Raw genomic sequence first — 22,527 nt, 5'->3', positions numbered from 1 at the left:
TTGAAAATATAAAAAGCATAAGGGAAATTTTGAACTTCATCTCCTTTATCCTATAACATTACCTCAGGAATTGACAAAATTTAACCGGATGATATTACATACTACAGTAGCTATGATAAATGCGAAAAGCTGGAAAACATTAATAAAATGATAACATTATTGAATTGTTTTCCACGAAGTCGCGAGCACCTAGATTCCTAGTGATTGAGTTCCGGAAAGCTTGCCATTTACTTGCGATTGTTTGGGAATAGTGTACTTGAACACATTTTTATACATAAATAAATGATGTCTTTTTCAAAGCATTAAGTTAAAGTAAAGAATTTTTTTATGAATTAAGTTTTTGAAATGTGGGAAACAAAAGTAAAGAATTTGATTCGTTTCGGACAAGTCAAGCATTCAATTTTTTTATTTTTTGTCCTTACATTTTTTGAATTAATTAAATCAAATTCATACAAATGCGTTGTTAAATCTTAAGTGACCCAGAAAGAAATAACATTAGTATATTCTTGTCCTATTACAGCTTATTAAATATCACGATACATAAAATATACGTAAGTAAGAGGAAGGAAAAAAAAAACATTTTTTTTTTCATCAATTTCTTTATTTGCTAATCCTGCGCAATGAAGTAAGAAAATCCTATATTATGCTGCTGAACTAATTTTTTTTTACAAATGCCTTTTTTCAATTATTTTCCTTAGTAACGCTAACGATGACTAGAACCAAAAAAAAAAAAAAAATGTTATTTAGATTTTTAATTTTCCCTCTTCACTTTCTTTTTTAAAACATTTTAAAAAAAAAAAAAAAAAAAAAAAAAGGGTCAAATGAGAAAAAATGTTCGTGGCTTGTTTAAATTTTGATGAAAAAGGGCTACTGTATCGACTTCAGGAATGATGCTTCCAACTCTTTCCGCTCCCCCCTACCAGAGGCTGGTTAAATGGCAAAAAAAAGAAAAATTTATAGAATTTTATTTATTCTTTTAGTATTATGCTACACAGCACTCGCTTTATCTGACTCCGTCATATATGAATATAACTGATATCTTGTTTTACTATCTTGAACACAAGGGGAAAATTTCATAATTTTTTTTCCAATGTATTTCTAAGTTTGATCATACGGCATATGGACGAATAGAAAATCCAGCAAAAACTTACGCTGATCAGAGAGATATCAAATTTTTATGTCTCTTGACATTGTTGATTTCATTTTTTTTTTTTCATTTGAAAAGTATAAATATCGCTTACAGTAACTTCTCAGCCAACTTTTCAGTAATATATGTCGAAACTATAAAATAATATAAAGAGAGAGCAAAAAAAAAAAAAAAAGGAATATTGACAAGTAAGATATGTAAGTACAACCCCATTTGTACCCAAGCATGTACAACATTTTTGCATTAAAGTAAAGCGTCTTCCTTGCTATGTTGTGCGTATTGTTGAGCTGGAAGCCCTACAAAAAAAAAAAAAAAAAAAAACGAAACTTTCTAACAATATTTTTTGTAGTTCAACTCTAGAGATTTAAAAAGTGGGATGCACAATAAAAACTTTGCGTTTTACCTTTTGCTTTGCCGACAACCTTAGTGTTTGTAGAATTAAAAAAAAATAATATATTTTTTTTTTTTTTGGTTTTTTGTCAAGTGTTCTTAAACATTTAAAGGAATATTTTTAAAAGTTTTCAATTCTAAGAAGAAGCGCGTATAAAATTTTAATTTGACTCATTTAACTGAAGCACCGCAATATCAACAAGCGAACAAGCGTGCAAAACGAAGAAAAAAAAAAGGAGAAGAGCATAAAATATTCCTTTAAGTTTTTTTTTTTTTTTTTAAGCTGAATATCATAACCTGCTTTTTTTTTTTAATTTTCTTTTATTTAGAATAACATCCATGCTATACCGTTCTGTATTCTTTTCACTTGTTTGCGATTATATTGTTTGTCATATTAGATTTAAAGGCAAATGCCATTAGCCGTAACTAGGAAGAAAAACATAATGAGTTTATCCATTGTTTAAGACTTCATTAAAAAGTTAATCCATTCTAAAGTCGAGAAAGTATCTAGGTTTTTTTTTTTTTTTTTTTTAAAATGCATGCTACTAAATTAACTTTAATATTCATTCATTTAACTTGGAAGCGAGCATAAGAATTCTCTGTGAACATGCAATGGTTAATGCGAAAGAATTTTCTGAAATTGTACTTGTTGAAGAGAAATGTTGGAAAAATTGTTTTCGAAAATTTTTATGAAAACCAGTATATAAGAATGCGTATGATGCTATGAGCGCATCATTTCAACTTTAGTTTATCTAATAAATTTGCCCGTAATAATCTTTGCTGACTAGTAGTAGTGCAAAAACTTATGAGCTTTGTTAAATAAAATCCCTTTAAAATGCAGATGAAGGCAAACATTTTTTCTGAACAAGATCTGTTTAAAAAAAAAAAAACATTTTCCCATAAAAATGTATTCCTGCATTCTGGATAGCAGCATGTTTACAATTTCAATTAATTAAAAAAATTATTTTCATATATACATTTATTTACAATCGATTTATATCCTTGTGGTACTTGTGGTAAAGGATATATTTAGATTGTGCGAACGTCTGTAACACCCAGCACAAGTTGAGGTAGATCCATCGTTTGTTATGCCGATCGATTCAATTCCCCTTTGCTGGGTCGGTCGATCTAAGCTTGTCTGTTCGCATGTACCCTTCTGTACATGTAGTTTTGTGTATTATTATCAAATTAATATGTTGGCTTGGGAAAAAAATTGCAGTTTTCAGAGGATTCCAAGACGAATTTTTAGAATCCAAACACAATAGATTATAGGAACATACATATTGGCCAAAATTGAAACGTATAGTTGGAAAATAAAATAATTTTCATTGATCACGAATTTTTATTGTCAGCATATTCAATCTTACCAAACAGTCGTGATGTTGTAGCGGTGGAATTACTAACTTAGCTCTTTTAGAACATATAACAATAATATTGTTGTATTGTTAACATAACAACACTAACAAGCAATCGTACATAATTGCTGCAATTATTAGTGCATATGGTTAAACTAATTATGCGTAAATTATATCTCTCTTCCAAAACACAGCTTTGGTGTGAATTTAATTTGCATTAAATTGCCACTTTTTCCTAGTCGCTTATTAATTGCTTGGCAATCATTGCTTTAAAAAAACAATGCACAAAATGAAAAAACTAATGTTAATTTTATTAACACGCAATTTTTTTTTTTTTATAATATTGACATGTAAAAAAAAACACTACAGCGGGACACTACTATTAGACACTCTACGCCAGTTTGCTTAATACTTGTATTCGGCTTGTAACGGCTTCAAAATAACCTATTATATGGCGTATGGTTAAAAATGTGGTCCGATTCGAGCAATTTTCAATGGCGTCAGTCCTTGGGCCAAAATATGCTTGCGTACCAAATTTCATCAAAGGTGTCAAAAATTGTAGAAATTGATTCGGAATCGATCGATATAATAAAAGGCAGATCTATCTCAAATCCTTCCGGGTGTTGTACGCATCAACAAATATTTAATATACACCTACATGACAACAAGTAGGGTATAAAAATGTAACTTCATGTCGAGATATCAACTTTTTAAATCTTTTCATATAAAAGACATGAAAGAGCTACATAAACCCGGCGGTTAGCAAAGCCTGCTTGCCTTCCACTTTTAACGGTTTACGTCCATTATTAGTGAATAAACTTGTAATAATTTGCAAAGGAACGTGGAGAACAGTCAACGAGCCAGTCATTTGTCTAGACAAATTCAACTTTCAAAGTTTAAAATAGGGTACTTCACACAACGATCAATCTGTTTAGCTTTAACAGTATGTACAAATGTAATACAAAGAAATCTGCAGACAGAAATACAGATAATTATGATGACGAAAGATACGCGTATGTTATCTAAAGAATATAAATTATTAATATTAATATTAGCTGATACTTAGATAATAGACATTAAATAGACAGACATTAACTAAATTATTATACATATATATGTATACATATGCATTAATATACATGTATAGGCAAGTAAGTCACGCCTAATGTAATAAATAAATTTGTAGAGAAGAGTTTTTTCTAGTCGTTGACGTATTAACAACTCAAAGTGTACTCTTTAGATTATTCATACGCCACATATATGCATTTAACTATTGTGTTATATGCAGACGCTGTCTTGAAAATGAATACATGACCTTTTGATAATCAAGTTAGTTAAACTATGCACACACATTAATGTTATTGCGTTCATGGGAAGTCGAGATATGAAAGTATTACATATATACATATGTATATGTATGTTTACGTAAGTAAATGTATATATTTAGACTTTATCTTCTCTCTCTCGTCTTCGTCTTGCCTTTTACAATTCTAAATATACTTAAAAAGGATTTTTGCTTGTAAAACACGCACATTCTATTACAACGTAACGTAATAAAGGAAAAAAAAAATATCAATTGAATATTAATAATGATTCGCAAATGATTGCTTGCTTTATTCTTGCTTCAATGGTTGGCTTTCAACAATTCTAATCGATTGGTAGGCAAGCAAAGTAGCGGTTTTAAAAACGTTAAACCTTTTTTTCTATTTTCTATGAAAGTTTTGAAAGTATAATGTGAACGTAGAGGTGAACTGTACTGTTTACGTTCATGTGTGTGTGTGTGTGTATTTGTTTATTTATATAACTTAACGCAAGACTTACCCTGAGTTGAGTGGGAACCACTACCTTTCGATGTACTGTAATTATTGTTTAGCGAATTGAAAAAATTCGCCGCTCCAGTACGTCGTAAAATCCAAAACATTTTCCTTCTCTTAGTTATTGCTTAGTTTACTTGTTAAGAATATTTTCAAGCTAACTATTATTGATATGTTGCATAAAAGTTGGACTTATATTAAAGACTACTCATTATCTTCACTCTTCGAAATATCGAGAGTTTCTTTTTTTCCTTATTTCACATATAAATTTTTCTTTACGATAATTGCTTTTACTTAAACAAAAAAACCTATAAATTTTTATTAGATTTCCACGTAGAGGTAACTTTAATTATATTTCTCTTCATCGCATTTTTCTTGTTGGTTGTAACAACCGATTTTGAAGTGAGAAACAAATAAAGTAAAGCGAAGTGCATATCATCTTAATTAAGCAAATTTTGGTTTCCCATGACTGTACAAAAAAAAGTAACCTTTATTTATTAAAGATTTAACAAAAATTACTTAGTACAATGCGAGGCATTAGATTAAATTGCGAATTATTTACCGTAAAAGTTATCGCGTTTTAGAAAGATTTTACTTAATTTTTCCTGTTTTTTTTTTTTTTCTCTTTTTAGATTGTAAAATTTCTCTTCGTCCAACGAATGCAATGAATGACTGAATTCAAAAACAGTCCCCAGATAAAATTAAAATAATGTTTCGGTTTGTTAAACACGACAATTTAAAAAAAGAAAATTACACCGTGAACGAACAGCAAACTTAAGCTTCCCTGTGTCTTTCCGAAAAATGATAAAACGATCAATCCGGATTGATTGTGAATATGAAAAAAACAAGAACCAAGTGAACTTTTGGGGAAACTAATATACAAAGTTAAGAATATCACCGTTTAGTTCAAAATTGGCACCAAAGGATTTACGTTTGCTCTTATATGTAAAAGAGAGCAACGAGCGCGAACCACGTTAGAGAACGAGTGATACATTCAACGCTGTTGTTTTAAAGGTAAGATATTTCCTTGTACATTTTTATATGAAAGCTTGTTTTATCTGTATTGCGGTCCAGACGAAAATACTTTGAAAAATAGAAAAAACTTTTATATAGCTAAACATTTCTGTTAATTTTTTGCGGACTTTTTAGATACGTAATTCAGATAAGGCTTAACCTTAGTGCTTTTTATTCGCCTGTACAGCTCTCTCTTCTTCTTTTTTTTTTTTATTACTGAAAGTAGATGAAGGTATACAAGGACTATAAAAAATATATGTATATATAGTAATTTCCAAGAAATACGTATCAATAATTTCTGCTTGCCTAAACTAAAAAACAAACTGTTTACCTATTCATCGATTTGTTATTTATTTATTATAAAATAAAATGCAAATGCTTGAAATTGGTATCGAAACAACAAATATTGTTAATCCATAACGTATATTAAACAATCTCTTCATGCATTTGAAAACACTTTCTCTAGCATATTATATATCGTACGCTGCATTCGACTGAATATAGAGCTTAATGCAATTTACTTGCTATGCAAACAAACAATTTTACTCAGGAAAACAGCGGTTGCTCAATTTGTTCAGATTATTTATTATGTACGCACGCGGTGTTTCTCATTATTCGTTTTTCGCGGATGATATGTCTCACTCAAATGACAACAAATTCGAGATTGAGCTTACGTTAAATATTCCAAACACTGCAATTTATATGTAAATGGCTTCCAGCATTGTTTTAAAAGTCAATGCAAGCATTTTATACGCATATACTAATCTTGAAGAAGGCTTTTGGGTACATTGCATAAATTCAAAAGGCTAAATATTAACGGCCGACTTTTGGAATCTTCGAAAGTAAATTTATACTTTTTCAATTTAATAGCTCACTTTGATAGCTCATAATGCATCTCATTGAAGATTACGCAGACTCTTAGTCCGTTGTATACTATGTATGGCAGTTTTTTTATTAATAATATTTAAAGAAAGTTTTTTTTTTTTTTTATTATAGTATAAATCAGTAACTATTTTAAAGGCATGTCAGGAATATTCCTTTTAAAATCAATGTTGAATGTATCAATCTCTAGACGTCCAGACAGCGAACATCCTAACATTGATTATACTTATATTTTAATAAATTTTGAGTTACTTTTATAGCCAATAAGCACAATCCCCACATTAGCAAATTTTAATTATTTGAATACTTGCAATCATTAGTTAATATTTTCATACACAAAGAATAGTCTACAAATAATATTTAATTTAGAATCATATGAAAATGAATGAAAGTATGACTAGCAAATTGTTATATAGCAAATTTCATTATTATCATACAATATTTTCAAAAGCAATTGCAACTACATTTTCCGAACTAAAAATTTCGCTTGATGCGATTTGTCTCTAGAGCTCTCTCTCTAGTTATAAGTGCACCAATTATAGTCATAGTAAATGTTATTACTTTCTTTTCTCTATAGAAATGAAACTTTAAATGCATGCTTTGTTGCTTTATAATCCGCAAGACTACACACCAATGTAAATTAGTTTGAAAACTTAACACTGGCACACGTTCAAGTGTTACAATCAAAGCAAAGCTGACTTTTAACTACCGTATGGACTTGACTGAAAAGAATTCTTCTTCTTATCACTTGTTCTGCTCTATGAAAAATTCTGCAAAATTTTACGGAAAAGTCGCCATAAATAGCCGAAGAAAAATAGTAAGTCAGTGCAGCGAGATAGGCTTTATCGGGTATGAATAACTTTGCTACTCCATTTAATGGAAATGTTATTTCCCTTAAAGCGGTTGCCATAAATTGCCTTGTCTGTCTGTCTCTCTATCCACTTAATAGATAATTTACGTGTCTATCAGAAAACTCGTTCACATATGCAAGATCCCGATGAGTAACCGAGCAGATAAGAATCGCGACTTTCAAGTTTGCGTTTTTGGATTCACATCTCAATGCGGTAGAATTTTATTTTGCACGGTGTTAAGGTGATTGCTCGGTCCGTAAAGACACAACAGTTATCGATCGGGCACACATCCACTACCTTCCTATTTCTTTCTTTCTTTCTTTTTATACGTTACGCATATAGAGCACATCGCCTGTATGATTGGTCGTTGGTATTGTTGCCACGCAAAGATTTAGTTTCCTTTCCTCCAATTCTCCTAGAGAAGACGGTCCGAAAAATATATCTTTGTATTACAATATTACTGCGGTACATTTATTAGCCAAATACTGAAATACTAAAAGTTAACATGTGTTCATATGAAGGTTTAATTTTTTGTCTTCAAAAGCTTGGCATTAAGGGGGTGTTCAACAAGCAGGCCCCTTTCCATTCAAATTCTCAAAAAACTCATTTAATTCAAAACTCATTCAATTAACATGCAAATGCATTACTTTTCATTGATTTTGTTGGGTAATAATAAAAATGAAAAATTTATTTCATATAATCACTTTTTCAAAGTAAACTTTCATAAAGTGAACGGTCGTAATCCAGTTCATTTTCAGTATGTTTCGTTGTTGAAGAAAAACACCACGAAAATTGTGAGCTACTGGTTGAACACAATTGTGCATGAATGCACAAGATAAGATGACAGACAAGGGGAGAGATATGCTCAGTTTAGCATCGTTATCAGAACTAATTGATACAATAAAAGCCAAGTCCTCTCAAGTCCTTCTAGAACACCCGCGCCAATTTCATTTACCTTTGGCAAAAGTAATGTAGAGTGTAATCAGCTACCAGCTTGGCTGCCATCTTGCCTCATAACTTTTCAATCTACATCAGCAAAAAGCAATCTTTTCCGATATTAACATCTGTTGTGTGTAAATTCCGCAAATTATTGTTTTACAAACTGATATACATTTTTACAAAAAAAAATAAATAAATAAATAAATAAATAAATTCATTAACGCAATTAAAAAAAGTGGTTTGTCATAACAACAAAATTACTTATGCGATTTTAATGTTTAATTTTCACTTTATTATTATGCAAAGTTTCAATGCTTTTCACCCGTTAATCTAGCGATTCTTAATTAGAATTATCCATGACTACGGAATAATGCATGTACACGTCTATCTATCGGACTAATTTGTCAATTAAATTTTATTAAAATTTTTTTTATGAATTTTGACAAGCTAAAATTTTCAAATTGTTCTAAATGTAAATCAAAACTACATACGCACGTACAGCATCGTTCATGGTAATGAAAGGATAGTTTGTTGTCATCTAATAAAATTAATTAGAAAGCAACTTCAGGTTGCTGTCATTTCCAAGTATATAATTGTTCCTCTTAAAAGTAGATGACATTAATAATGTCGAGTTTTCCGATAGAATAATTTGTTAGTAAAACTCTACTCAAAATATACACCTGCAGCGTACAAATCTGTACATGCGTACAAATTTCTAAAAATTATTAAATAAAATTCTTGTTACATTTTGTAACTTGTACATTAGTTGCGGTTTAGTTAAAATCTAAATGAATTTGAACAAAAGATTCCGACTTAAAAGGACAAAAATGTATACAAATTTTGTGACAACAAATTTGAAATCCCTATTAAAATTTAACAAGCTTAAGTTGTATTATTTTTATTTTTATTTTTTTTTTATTTTCCATTATTCAACGTTTTTATGTCATAATCACACAAACACAAAGCATACTTTTATTTGGAATTATATTAAAATATTAAAATTACCGAATAAGTTATTCTTTTTTTCAAAGAATAATGTGTTGACACTTGTGTGACGTAGGTTATTTGTCCCAAAAATATATAAGCATATGTAAATTTATCAACGCTGCCAGAAATGAGGCCTAGCGATGGACCATATTTCGATTTAAGAAACAGCGGAAGGAAAGTTGTGTACCCACCAAGAAATTCGGCAACACCATCGAGCTGTGATGATAGTCTACATAATTGTCCGGTTTGATTCGATATGTAAACAAGTCTTACAATTGCATGACGAAATCTATTTAATTTTCGACCAAGAAGCATCCATCACTGACCGTTGTCTGCCCTATAGCCGAATAGAGAAGAGATACGAGTAACTAGTCGATGCCCGCGAATTCAAATCTCGGTGGGGTAGACAATATATGGTCGTAGCTATAGTAAGCCATAACATTAATCGATATGGGGCCCACCCAGTAGGCTGCTGCCATTTTCTACTTCTTTTTCTTTCCTGCATTTCTTGTTGGCCATCACCGTATTACACTTGAACAAGACATTCTCTATATGATTGGCAATATTTTATATATATAAAAAAAAGGCAAGAGGTTAAGAAAACTGGAAAACGGAGTCATGAACTACAATGCCCGGCAATGTGACCGTTTTATTAAACTTATTGAACTGGTTTGTACCGGGAACATCAATCAATTTCTTAAATCAAGAAAAAATATGCATATGCTTACGGTCGCTTTTGTTAACCTTTGCCGTAAAACAACGCTGCGTCCCAAAAGACAATATTTACATGCTACTATAACAAGAATTTGCGTTAAAAACACATTCGCCCCGAAGCAACTCATTGAATGGTTTGCATGTAAGGAAATTTGGATTTGAAATATTTCTTTTTTTGTAATTTAAGCGACCAATATACATATCTACAATAAATAATCCCATTGACGAAATATGGAATGCAATGCCAACCCATCACCCAGCAGGAAGGTAATGGGATTTTCTTATGCAAATTAAAAATTACCATAAACCTAAACGTTTTGATTTATTTACGCAATTCTTTTCTTTAGAAGCAAACTATATGTCTACAAATTCTCAACCAAAGACTTGCTCGTCGCCCGGGAATCAAATACAGTGCTTTGACTTTAAAACAAATTGTTTAAGAATGAAATAACTTGCATTTGAAATAACCAAGATCATGGAGCTTTATATTCAATTAAATTCAAATTTGAAAATGTTATCGCCGAAGGCATATGCAAACAATAGTTTCCTTTCTAACAAATTGCAGTAAACAGCATGAATTAATGACAACCACTATGTCATGTTAGTCCCATAATATTCTTGAAAACGATTGAAAATATTATATATGTATGTGCAATGTAGTTAGTTACTCTCTATATACAAGGTATATAAATAAGAAACCGAATGGCCATAGCACGACGTGTAAAAGACATGGTAACAATAAGCAGTCGTAATACCAACAGATATCGTAACACAAAACTATTTTTTATTTATTTTTTTTTTTGTTACTGAAGTGGTTAGCTGCGTACCAAATAAAGAGCATTCGCCAATAGAATCTTTTCCTTCCCCGGAACAGATTAAAGAAAGTCGTGTTCATCGCATCGGATCAAATGTAAATCTATTTTGAGAAATCTTTGCGTAAAAATTCATGACTAGATCTGGGCGGACAAATCCACATCGGCTACGAGATCGAATCGCTTTGTCAAGAAGCGCGTATGCTGCGTTTGGTGGGATCAGAACAGTATGGTCTACGTACGAGGTAGTGGCTCTTAAATTCTAACCGAACGAGCAATATATAAAAACATTCAACGAGATCCATCGGCGAAATCGATTCGCCATCCGTTAGCAGCACTCAACATAAAGTGCAATTCCAAGCGGATTACTCATCACACTCGAGTCCTTCCGAGTGCAACTTGCTTACATCAATGGGCCACGGGCTTACTGGGCAGTGCATTATTTTTTACGAATAAATGCGAACATTTCTCAATGACTAACTGGCTTCAAAACAACAGCAACAGTTCTTTTGAGGTTGCCATCCACAAATTATCAGACCGCAGGGAAGAATGTACAGATGGCATGGGGCTATAATGATGTTTTATATAATTTTCATACACTAAATGCGTATTTTCTATGCAAAAATATGCAATTTCATGTACATATGAACATGTATATATATATATATATGCGCGTAATATCGCGTGATATCACTAACAAAAAAAAAAAAAAAAAAATCCTCCATGCTATACAGCCAGGCGAAAAATTGGTTTAATTAAAAATAAATATTTGTGTATGGCGATTTCAATCAAAAACCGCAAATTAATTACCCGACCATAATCCGAGGTTCAATTGAACAGTTGTTTATCCTCAAACTTATTGAATTTGACAATGTTAGGATGTGCGCCAAACACAGCTAAAATAAGCAAATAAGCATTATTCGAAATTGAAATGAACCTAAACACATTTGTGTCGTCTCGTTATTCCTCTATTTCCCCAAAAACATCGATATCCCATTAGTGATTGCACTTTGTTAATGTACTGTGTCTGCAATAGTCACAAGTCTTTTGGTGCATTTATGAGGATATTTGAGTCCAATAAACGGAAATCGTATATATAGTTACGTAATATTGTTGAGTAATACATAGGTTGTACTATTGTTCAATATTGATGCGCACGCGCGTAGTTTGCTCTTTGCAATAGAAGCACAAGATCCAAGAAAAAAAAACAATCCCAAGTAACCATCGTTTTAATTAAATATAAAAATTGCTAAGCCTTACAATGCGTCAATCATTATCGTCTTTGCATCGAAATTCTATATGGATCTAACAAGCAGTTATGTCAGGCATTGCAGGACCTAACTTTTTTTTTACTCATAGATATCATAACTAATTTTTTTCTTCCAGTTTCTTAGGCGAGTTAATTAATGGGCGATTGTTTCCCCTAGTTTCCCAAGCAGACAAAAACTAACCGACTTGGAATTTTTGAGTAAAATAATGTACTCTGTGTATGCACGTTTGTCTAGCGTTAAAAAAATCTTTGATTATTACCAATGAAGGGCATATTAAAATTTCGTGTAACCGTAATATAAAGATTTTCAATACTCGCTTTACTTTACTTTATTTTCACAAATTTTTTTCTCACTTTAATTTTATTATAATTTACGCAAAAGATAGAAATTTTTTTATATTTTTATTTTGATTTTTTTTTTTTTTTTTTTTTTTTTTTAGTTTTATTTAACGTATCTCCTCACTTTAGTGATATTTTTCAAAAATATATTCAACCTTCAACATGCAACATTTCAAATTTGACGTAAACTTGAATGAACGGAATGAAAGGAACACAGTAACCGTTAATTTTGTTTGAATGAAATATTATTCTGTACATTGTTATCAATCTTCATGATTACATGTGCTTGAAAACCTATTAAAGGTTAATTCACATTCGAAGACACATTGTAAATACAGTTGTTGAACGTACTTTAAATCCACTTCTTCTACTCTGCTTTACATTCAATCAAACATATCACTTCAATTTTATATGTCAGGCAGACACCGCGTACGAACGCGTTCACTTTTAACTATAGAACAACACGTACATGTAGAGGACCGAGCTCAACCAGGTATTTAAATGTACTGCAAAATTTTCAGTAAAACCAAAAAATAGAGAATAGCACAGAAAAGCACAAAAGCACCGGTAAATAATTTGTTATCTTGTCGGAAAGCGAAAGAAGTATTATGCGTTTTTAGCATCATCAAGTTCAACAGTGTTTGGCTAACTGAGCTATATCCTGCCAATGATTGTGTTGTTATACTATTTTATTTTAATTTTTTTTTTTTTTTTGTTTTTTCATCATAGAAGAGTATATTCTCAGTACTAAAATCAGGATAATTTAAGAGAATTTTTATTTAGAAAAGAAGAGAACTTTTTGCAATTAACTGAGAGAAAATAACAACAAGTATAGTACATTAAATTGTATTTAAATAAATATTTTCAATATATCTTTTCACGTATAGTGTTTAATGAGGGATAAGCAACCGCCAATTTTTTTGGAATTTTTTACTTTGTTTTTTTTTTTTTTTCTTTTTTTCGTTAATATTTGTATACACTGCCTCAAGTGTAGTTGCTGTGATTAAGTTAGATTTAGTGATTGCGGTTATAAATATTTAATGTACTTATTTAAGCTCATTCATAAAATTCTAATAAGTGATTTGTTGAAGGCAGCATTTAACTTTGAGAATTTTAGAAATTGTTTTAAGAAATGGAACTCAAACTTTAATTAAAAGGTAATTAGCGGAAAAACTACAAAATCATTGTCAGTTTTCAAGGGTAAGTCTCCAAGAAATCGATTAAGAATTATTTAAAGAAAGCTACTTTCCCTTTTCGCACCCCTCGATCAGCAAATCCACTTAATATTCATTAAGACCCTTTTATAATCACAAACAGAAAAAAGTTCGTAAGACTCTGCCCAACACATAGGTTTAGAGTCCGTCGTTAGCTTTAGTAAGATTCACTCTTAACAGCAGTCATTCTACAAGCCATGTACCAACATTCAAAAGTAAATGCATTTTAAAAATGTTCTAAAATTCCCAAGCAAGAAAATTCCCTTATTTTAGAACATTAATTCAAGTTGCGTGCGTTTGCTTGTTTCCGCTCTGAAAATTCCGATGTCAAAAACAATTGAAAAAATTATACAATTCTTATTCTTTGCCACAGAATACAATAATTACAGGATGTTTTTATAGGAACTTACTATTAAGGGGATTGCATATTAAAAACTGGAGCTCTTTGCAAATAAAAACTTACTTTCTGTTAGAATGTTTGTGCCTAAGAGGACCAAAAATTATGATACGTATTCGACCAACTGTCATCATAACGTATTAAAATAAACTTTTCTGTCCTAAAAAACAAAAATTCTTGAATCGGATAACATACAAAAATAGGTATAGCGAAGTTTTTTTTTTATCTTGACATGATTAGACTTTCTTATCCTACAAAAGATGAATTTTCGTGAAAATCTACATATATAGGATAGGGAATAATTGAAGATGGTGCAAATTTGATACAGTTATTACGATTATTGAAAATTAGACCTTTTTGTCTTATGAACTTCAGCTTTCGTTTTATGAAAGGAAGTTCAAAAATTGCGCCAGCTGGACCAAAGTTTTCATAAGAATACCGAAATACTATTGCTTAGGCATTGTGTGAAAATATGCAATTGTTCCACACACACAACCATATTTCAAAGTAGGACTTTATATGGGCAATGATCGAAAAAGTGAACCGATTCCAACCATTTTCAATAGCGGTCGTCCTTGGGTCAATACACATCAGCGTACGAGATTTCATCAAATTATCTCAAAAATCACACACACACACACATTATAAATAAGTAGAAATAATGCTCAGACTATATCGGGCTATAGCTGCTTTTGCTTCTCAAAGACTAAAGGCGAATATTTGCTTGTTTGAGGAAACTAGTAATAGATCAGATATGCAGACAAAGTTCGATTGACTCGGAATCTAATGCAAATCAAAAATGTACGCATACTCTATAAGTTCACCAATAGCTACATAAGCTATAACAAGTTATGACATTTTCCTTTATTCTTTTTTTTTTTTAACTGTATTTTGAAAAAGGTTTCTACCCACTCTTTCTGTATTTTCTTTTTCGATATTGAAATACGATTTTAAATAAAGCTTTAATAGAAACAGACTATAAGTGAGTGATGGTGGTAACTTGAAAATTTCGCAAAACTTTTTTTTTATGATTTTGATTTTTCGTTCAAGCATTCGCCGAAATTAGTGAGAGCCAAACTAATGAAATCCAATTCGTGGAAAATTATAGAAATTGAATATTCATAACTTAACAGCTTTTTTAAAAATAGGAATAAATCATAAAAAATGCGTTAACTTATTTTTGTTGTTGTTTAAAATGTGATAGTTATTATAACTTTTCGCCAGAATTTTGTTCATAAGCATTTTTTTCGAGACTTTGTAATGTAAGTATCGATAGGGAAGATAAACAAAAAAAAAAAGAAGCAAATGGGATAAGCAAATTCCGATTTCAAATAATCAATTTTATCCTTCCGCTGTTTATGTACTTCATGTGCGAAACATTTAACAAGCAGTTAACAATAGTCAATAAGAGAGTGTTATTGATGCCCATCTACTATCTATCCATTATAGTAAATTTTAATGGATTATACAAAATTTCTTTTTTATTACGTCAAAGAGTAAGGCAAAAATCAATATCAATACTTTTTATTGGAACAAATTTAATTTTCTTATTTTTCCATATCTGTAGGTAACACTTTTAGAAGAAAATATATCCATATATAAGGGCATAAAAAATTTTTTGACGATTAAAAGAAAAACAAAAAATTTTCATTTTGCAAATGAATTATAATGCGTAGGAAAATATACGTGCATATAAAGCATTTGCAGGCACGCTCACAACAGTAACGCATAAAGTCAGTAAAAGATTTATGAAAGCAATATACTAAGTGATTATTCTTCTCTTCAGCAATTACGAATTCTTTTTGTTTTCGTTTTTCCCCTTTTTTTTCTTTCTGATGCCTCTCTACAATGACTGTACAGGAATTTAAAACAATTGTTTTTATCTACAACATATCAGTTATATATTTAAACATAAGTTAAATTATTATCGATAAGAAAAAATTGTACATATTTTGAGAAGAACTGCGTCTAGATAGAAGCAAAAAAAAAAAAAGCGTATCAAAAACAGTTAACCAATACGAACATTAAAGTCGGGCAAGGCTGACTATTAGATACGCGATACCACTTGGCATAATACTCTCACTTGTTCTGGTAATAATACGCCAAAAGTTACGCATTATTTTCATGCAAAGGCGTAGTTTTCATGATAGCCCGCATGTTGGAGAAATCCTTTTATGCAAAATGGTATTCAAAATAATAGGCTTACGTGGTCCAAATATGGTAAGGTTGATCCCAATATTCTATTATTTACTAATTTTCACCATAACATATTATATATTATAACTTTTTGTTATAAAAAGATTTAATTTTCCTAGGAAGGGTTGGTTATGTGAGAAAGGGGTTCGAATAATTGCCACAGCCGAACCAAACTTTTCATAACAATTTAGAAAGTCCAAACACTATCACAAAATGCCGTTTGGCGAGAAATATTGAAAATTGCAATTTTTTCCCATATACCGGCGAAAAAGCGAACCAAGCCAAACCGTTTTCAACAGCTTTCGTTCTTAGGTCAAATTACTTCAATGTACGAAACTTCATCAAAATATCTCAAAAATTGCAATCTATAACTAGAATACAAATAAACGCGGGCAAATATCGTACGGATGGACAGACTTAGATCTGTCGGTGTAACAAAAGTTGTGCCCAACTTAAGCCTTTCCGAGTGTTCTGTCCGCAACTAAAACTTAATATATCTTGTACCACCAGTAACGTAGAGAGTATATCTAACAATAACAACACGCACAATATTTCGAGGTTAACAATTTTCAAAACATTTCTTTACTTCGCTTTTGATTTTTGAAAAATCACAAAACATATAGCATACCATAGTTTTCTCTGATTATCACGAATTCACTTGCTGTAGAGATTTTCCTTTTTTGTTTATGTCATTTTTCACACTGTTCGTAACCAATACATCGGTCATTAAATGCCAGGACTACATAAGAAAAAACTTTATTTCTTAACATAGTTTTCAAGCCTGATACATTCAACTGAGGGCATTCCTCATACGTCAATACCTTTGGTCGCAAAAGATCGAAATCTTTCTCCTTTCATCATCCTTTTCGGATTTACAAGCAGAGAATAATGGTTGTGGCCAGAGTCACGGAATGCGGTACGTGTGGCAGCAATTTAAAAGCAATCTACGCAATCTAGTCAGTGTAGTCACCGATTTGCTAAGGCCGACATGGCCCATTTTTAAACATGTAATACCATGAGGAAACGCGGTACCCATGCGTAACTTTTCATCGAAAATAGTTAATACACTGCCCTTTAATGTCTTTAGCGTCCCAGATAACTGTTCTAGCCTGACTTTTCGATGCATGACCACCTCTTTTTTACATTCACTGCGATCAGCATCATCGACGTTTAAAATCAACAACTGACAAATTCCCGTTTTCAACGGAATGCAACTGTCAGAACACTTTCCAACGCAATGCTAAGCTCTACTGGCATTGTCGCTATCAAAAAATTGCTTTATTTTGAAAATAACGAAAATAACTAAGAAAGTAATTAAGAACACTATAACTCGCAAGCAAATACTTGAAATATTATCCCATGCGACTTTTGAGTTCTGGCACTTAGAGAGGCGAGATTCACTTGTTATTCCTTGAAATTATTGATCGATATGCTATGTTTTTCTATATCATCAAAAAGACAAGCTAAATAAAAACTCATTCAAGCCAGCAATACAAATAATGTTCATACACAATAACGGAAGCTTAATTCGACTGAAGGACTGAAAACACACAAATGATTAAAGCAAAAGAAACCTTAAGTAACAAGAGTTTACTTACACTTCAATTAACATCACTAATTAATTTTTTACAAATTCCAGAAAAAAGTAAGAAAATATCTTTCCCTTTACTTGCCGATAAAGGCACACGCAGATCCTTTTTCAAACATATATGTTTATTTTTTCTAATAAACTATTCGTTTATTTGCCTAGCAAGCAACTTTTTGCTAAAATTCTCTTTTTCCCCAATATTGAAAAATTCTGGACTGTATGTACAATTATGTACAACCTTGACAAATGTTTTTGGATCATGTCTTTTATTTAAATTTATATTCTCTTGGGGTTAAGCTGGCTCTAAAGATATTCCCCCCCCCCCCAAAAAAAAGAAAAGAAAAACAAGCTGCTGATGCAAATACTGGAAAAAGAAAAAATGGAAAACAATGATATGCACAGTCACCGTAAAGATTCAAAGACACTACGGTAAAAATGAAAACATATAAGACAATTGTACTCAGTTGCGGCTGAATCACGCGTACACACACACACACTATCTTTACCCCTAAAAATACCTAAAAGAAAAAATCTTCGACACTCGACAATATTTTTTTTTTTATAGGGATTATATGATAATTCAGAAAATTTTTATAGCTGCATTTTACTGGCAAAGGGCCGACATGGCCCATTTTTAATATCAAGCTGCGTGCGAGATATTTTTGGGAAACTTAAAGCCTTCATCTTTATTTTTTCGATTACGAGAATGCGCTCCACAGATTTTCACTAGACGGACAGACGGTTATGTAATGGCGATGATATGAGCTTTATAGGATTCCTAAAAACTTCTACAGCAAATGTTTCGGCAAAATCGAGTTATCCTCATCCTTCCACATGGAATATAAGAGCAAAAATTTTCATAAAATGCCTGAGGGTAACGCATTGAAAGAATTTACTATCAACTTGGCTCAAAACATGGTAAGATTAATATTCTTAAAGAAATTTTCTTTTGTTCGCTTACACAAGTTTGGCGCGTTTACCTCGAAATCATTCTGATCCCCATTAGCTTTTGAGTGTATTATGTTGTAATCATAATTTACGTTTAGAGGTTTTTTTTTTAATTTTTTTTTTTTTTGTGTGGGAGCAATACTTTCTATATAGAATAGGAGATTATTTTATAATTATAATATATACGCTTTCATAATATCTTACTTGTTAAAGATACGTTACGTTTCGCGGAACAAAAATTCTCTTTTGGCTTATATTGCATTATATTATAAGAGTATTACGTTGATGTTAATTTAAATACATCATGATTTATTTATTAAATTTCCCTTAGGCCCAAGAATGTTTGTTCTCAAATTCCTTGCTGGTAAATAAATGTGGATTTTTAACAAATCCGTATTTGTTGACATGCGACGAAAGCACTGCAGGCATACGCGTCGTTATCACTCTTAGACAGATTTTGTTTACATTTATTTCTCTTCCTCACATTCATGAAAATACGGATGGGGCAATTTTTAATATTAGGTTAACTAAAACATATTTAACCGCAAGCGAGTTTGCCTCTAAACGTTTGTTTTAATCCTATTAACGTCTGTAATAGATAATCATTATGCCTAGGCCATTAGGCTCAATAATTTTTAGTTATTCTACTGAATTGCAAAGTTTGTTTTAGCCAAGTTCTCAATAAGTTAATTTTTTATGAAAGTTTATCAACAAACAGAATTTTTAACCGACACTTTTAACTATAAATTTAATTATTTTGATGACATGAATATGTATTTTGTTTGATTATTTTCATAATTTTTACTGATTTTATGAACTTTTTTTACTCGCTGCGAATGATTTTCATTCTTCATTCTACTTCATAGTCATTGTTTTTATCAATTGTTTTCTTTTATTTATTTTGTCAGTTATTATTAATTAACCGGTGTAAAAACTCAAGTTTAATTTAAAGATCGGTTGTCATGTAGATTTTGTGTTAACTAAAAGTCAAATATATCTAATTTTCAATTTAATTTTCTTTTGTTAGGGACACTTACGCTGAGAACGCTTGGTAAAGCTAAAATTTAACGATAAGGATAGAAATGTTAATTTTTGATGAGCTTTTAATAGAATTAATTGTATATTAAACAAGATTACGACCATTAAACTTCTCCCAGCTTATGGATAGAGTGTAAATGTGGAGAAGATAACCTTTCTTTCTTTGAAAGAATCCACTTTTTCGATACCGCTATAGCAATACAAATCGTGGTCATGCAAACAGCAGTTCACCGATTGCAATTTGCGTTAGTCGGAAAGAGTGATGTCTCTGGCAACGAAGGTAACGCATTTCTTGTGCAGGATAATGCTGCTAAATTGTGCTAAGTAAATTTCATTATACAGGGCCGAATGGCGATATCATGATTATCAGAATATGTAGTTTTTCACCCTAGTTGTTGTTGATAGAGTTCTCTAGTAGTAGTGGTTTCATTTCCATTAGAACACACCTTAACACATCACATCCAACTGAGCCCGCCGATGTCGTCGATATGGATGTTCAAGTTTGACTTTGGGTATCGGCAGCCAAGCGGAAAAATCACTTCCTACAAGTGGCATTTTCTCGCTCTTGGTATTCAAATTTTCAAAAAATTAACTCATACGCACTGAAGCCAATTAACGTAACGTTGAAGAAGTCACATTCAGCATCCTAGGGTTCTAATTTCCACCTAATTTTCACCTAACAATAGCGGGTACATATTAAACTTCCCAATAATTTCTAAATTTTCTAAATAGAGACTGACGTGACGCGAAACAAATGAATTTAAAATTTTAATTGAGTAATAGATAAATGAAATGGAATTTAAAAAATTACTCATTATTTTATTTGCTTTTACATTTTACCAAAATTTATTAGAGTTAATTTTTTAATTACACTTTAAATAGCTTTATAATTATGTTTGGAAAATATGTAAACAATTTGTCATAACAAGATAATAAAGCATTTTTCTCTTTCACAAAACATAACCCATCGTAAGTCAACGTTTGTCTGTCGGAAATATAAACTGAACTTAAATGAACACGAGAAAGAATGTTAATAGCGAAATAATAAAAATTCAACAGAAGAAGAGCTGAAGAATCAAGTTATGCTTGTCGTTCATATATATTACTCGTACATCAAGTTTAAAACTGATTACATTTTCGCACAGCAGAATGGAGAAAATTAAAAGAAGTAATACGAATGAGCAAATAGATAAGGATTCTAATATGACAAAAGAAATAGTCAGTAACGATACAGAGAGACGTACTCTTTTCCGCTTGAAAGTAATGAAATTTTTGTACAAATCCCTTAGTTTTCCACTCACAACTCTTCTAAATGAATTACGCCTTAATTGATGAATGTATTTTTTTTATTTTTTTCCTTTTTTTTTTTTTTAGCTAATGTGAATAAAATTTCTCGTTACTCTCTGTTTTAATCTCATTCTATCAATGTAGACAAATGCGATGATTAATCGTTTAAGCTCTAAAAGCTGATGTTGAAATCGTAAGTGCTCACGTATATATATATAGGTACAATTGAAAGTTTATATCCTTAAGGCATAAGCGTGTGTGATTTTTAATATCATTGATAGATTATCATGTTGATTTTTATAATCAATAGCAAAAAAAAAAAAAAAAAAGAAAAAAAAGCGATATATTAAATTTACGATTACATTTGTAATAGAATTCGGAATGGAAAGCAATAAAAAAAGAACCTTTTTTTTTTAACTATTTGGAACCATTTGAAATTACTTATCTATTTAATCGTTTATCCACTTTATATTTACTTGTCAGTAATCTTTCCTATAACCGTTTTTCAATAAACTACTTATCCTGGCTAAAATAAGATTTCTCATTATTCTCTACTTTCACTCTGGCTTTTTTGGTTATCCTCAAGTGTTATCTTTTCCGAATTTTGCTTATCTTTACACGTCATTTCACTTCTTGTTCGTTTTCCTTTGTCTACCTTATGTCAATAACGTTTACTTTGTGAATTTCAAGAATCAAACGAATGGGTGACTTTAACTCTTCTACTCAGTACACGCATTCGATGTATTATCTCTGAAAATGAGTTTTAAAATTTTACTAATCTTAAGACACTATATCATAAAAATGGTAACAACTTCGAGACGCGTCATAACTTGTAAATGTTGGCATAAGTAAATATCAATCTTAGAATATAATGTTGTTTGGAAGACCTCAACTATACACATGTAGGGTGTTTTGTGCTTATTTACAGGTACATTTAGGGCAAGTATTTTACAAAGATAAAAGAGATTTGTCCATCAATTAACCTTCTGAAGGGGACTACACGACTTTCTTAGCTTTCCCCCTCAGTCATCCTGAAGTTAGCGGCATAGCGCACAAGAAATGGGAGAGACTTTCTCTTTGGTTTATTTTTACAAAATTTATTGCTTGGTTCATTTTTTTGTTAACATATTATATAGAGACTGATCATGCATGTTTTAAAACGCCATTGATATGATATCCTTATAAAACGTATCAACAACTTCGCTACTCTACTTAATGTGGCGTAGTCCTTGAAATGAAAGTCAAATTTTTCTCCTTAAAACTGTTGCCGTAAGTATTGCGTAAGCGTAGGCATGGTCCGTCTGTCCATCTACTTAAAAATCTGAACATAAATATAATAATATCT

General features: G+C 31.1%; 1 protein-coding gene across 5 annotated transcripts in view; it reads right to left on the bottom strand.

Moving 5' to 3' along the window:
* LOC119634967 (probable serine/threonine-protein kinase roco9) overlaps window positions 1-13,085 on the bottom strand; it is a 36,201-nt gene extending 23,116 nt beyond the window's left edge. Inside the window, exons 1-2 of one of the 5 annotated variants that reach the window (XM_038029426.1) lie at window positions 12,639-13,085; window positions 4,714-4,999 (exon numbers count right to left, since the gene is read on the bottom strand). In XM_038029426.1, the coding sequence (XP_037885354.1) occupies window positions 4,714-4,813 (100 nt within the window). In that variant the 5' untranslated portion in view covers window positions 4,814-4,999; window positions 12,639-13,085. Of the gene's footprint in view, window positions 1-4,713; window positions 5,170-12,638 lie in introns of those variants that run through there. The other 4 variants (XM_038029428.1, XM_038029430.1, XM_038029429.1 and 1 more) reach the window with 4 other exon arrangements.
* Between the last annotated feature and the right edge of the window lie 9,442 nt (window positions 13,086-22,527).

The sequence above is a fragment of the Glossina fuscipes genome, unplaced genomic scaffold, assembly GCF_014805625.2.
Source record: "Glossina fuscipes isolate IAEA_lab_2018 unplaced genomic scaffold, Yale_Gfus_2 3, whole genome shotgun sequence".
NCBI classification, from domain to species: Eukaryota; Metazoa; Arthropoda; class Insecta; order Diptera; family Glossinidae; genus Glossina; species Glossina fuscipes.
Note: the sequence above shows the minus strand (reverse complement) of the source record. Positions and strands in the feature narration are given on the sequence as shown.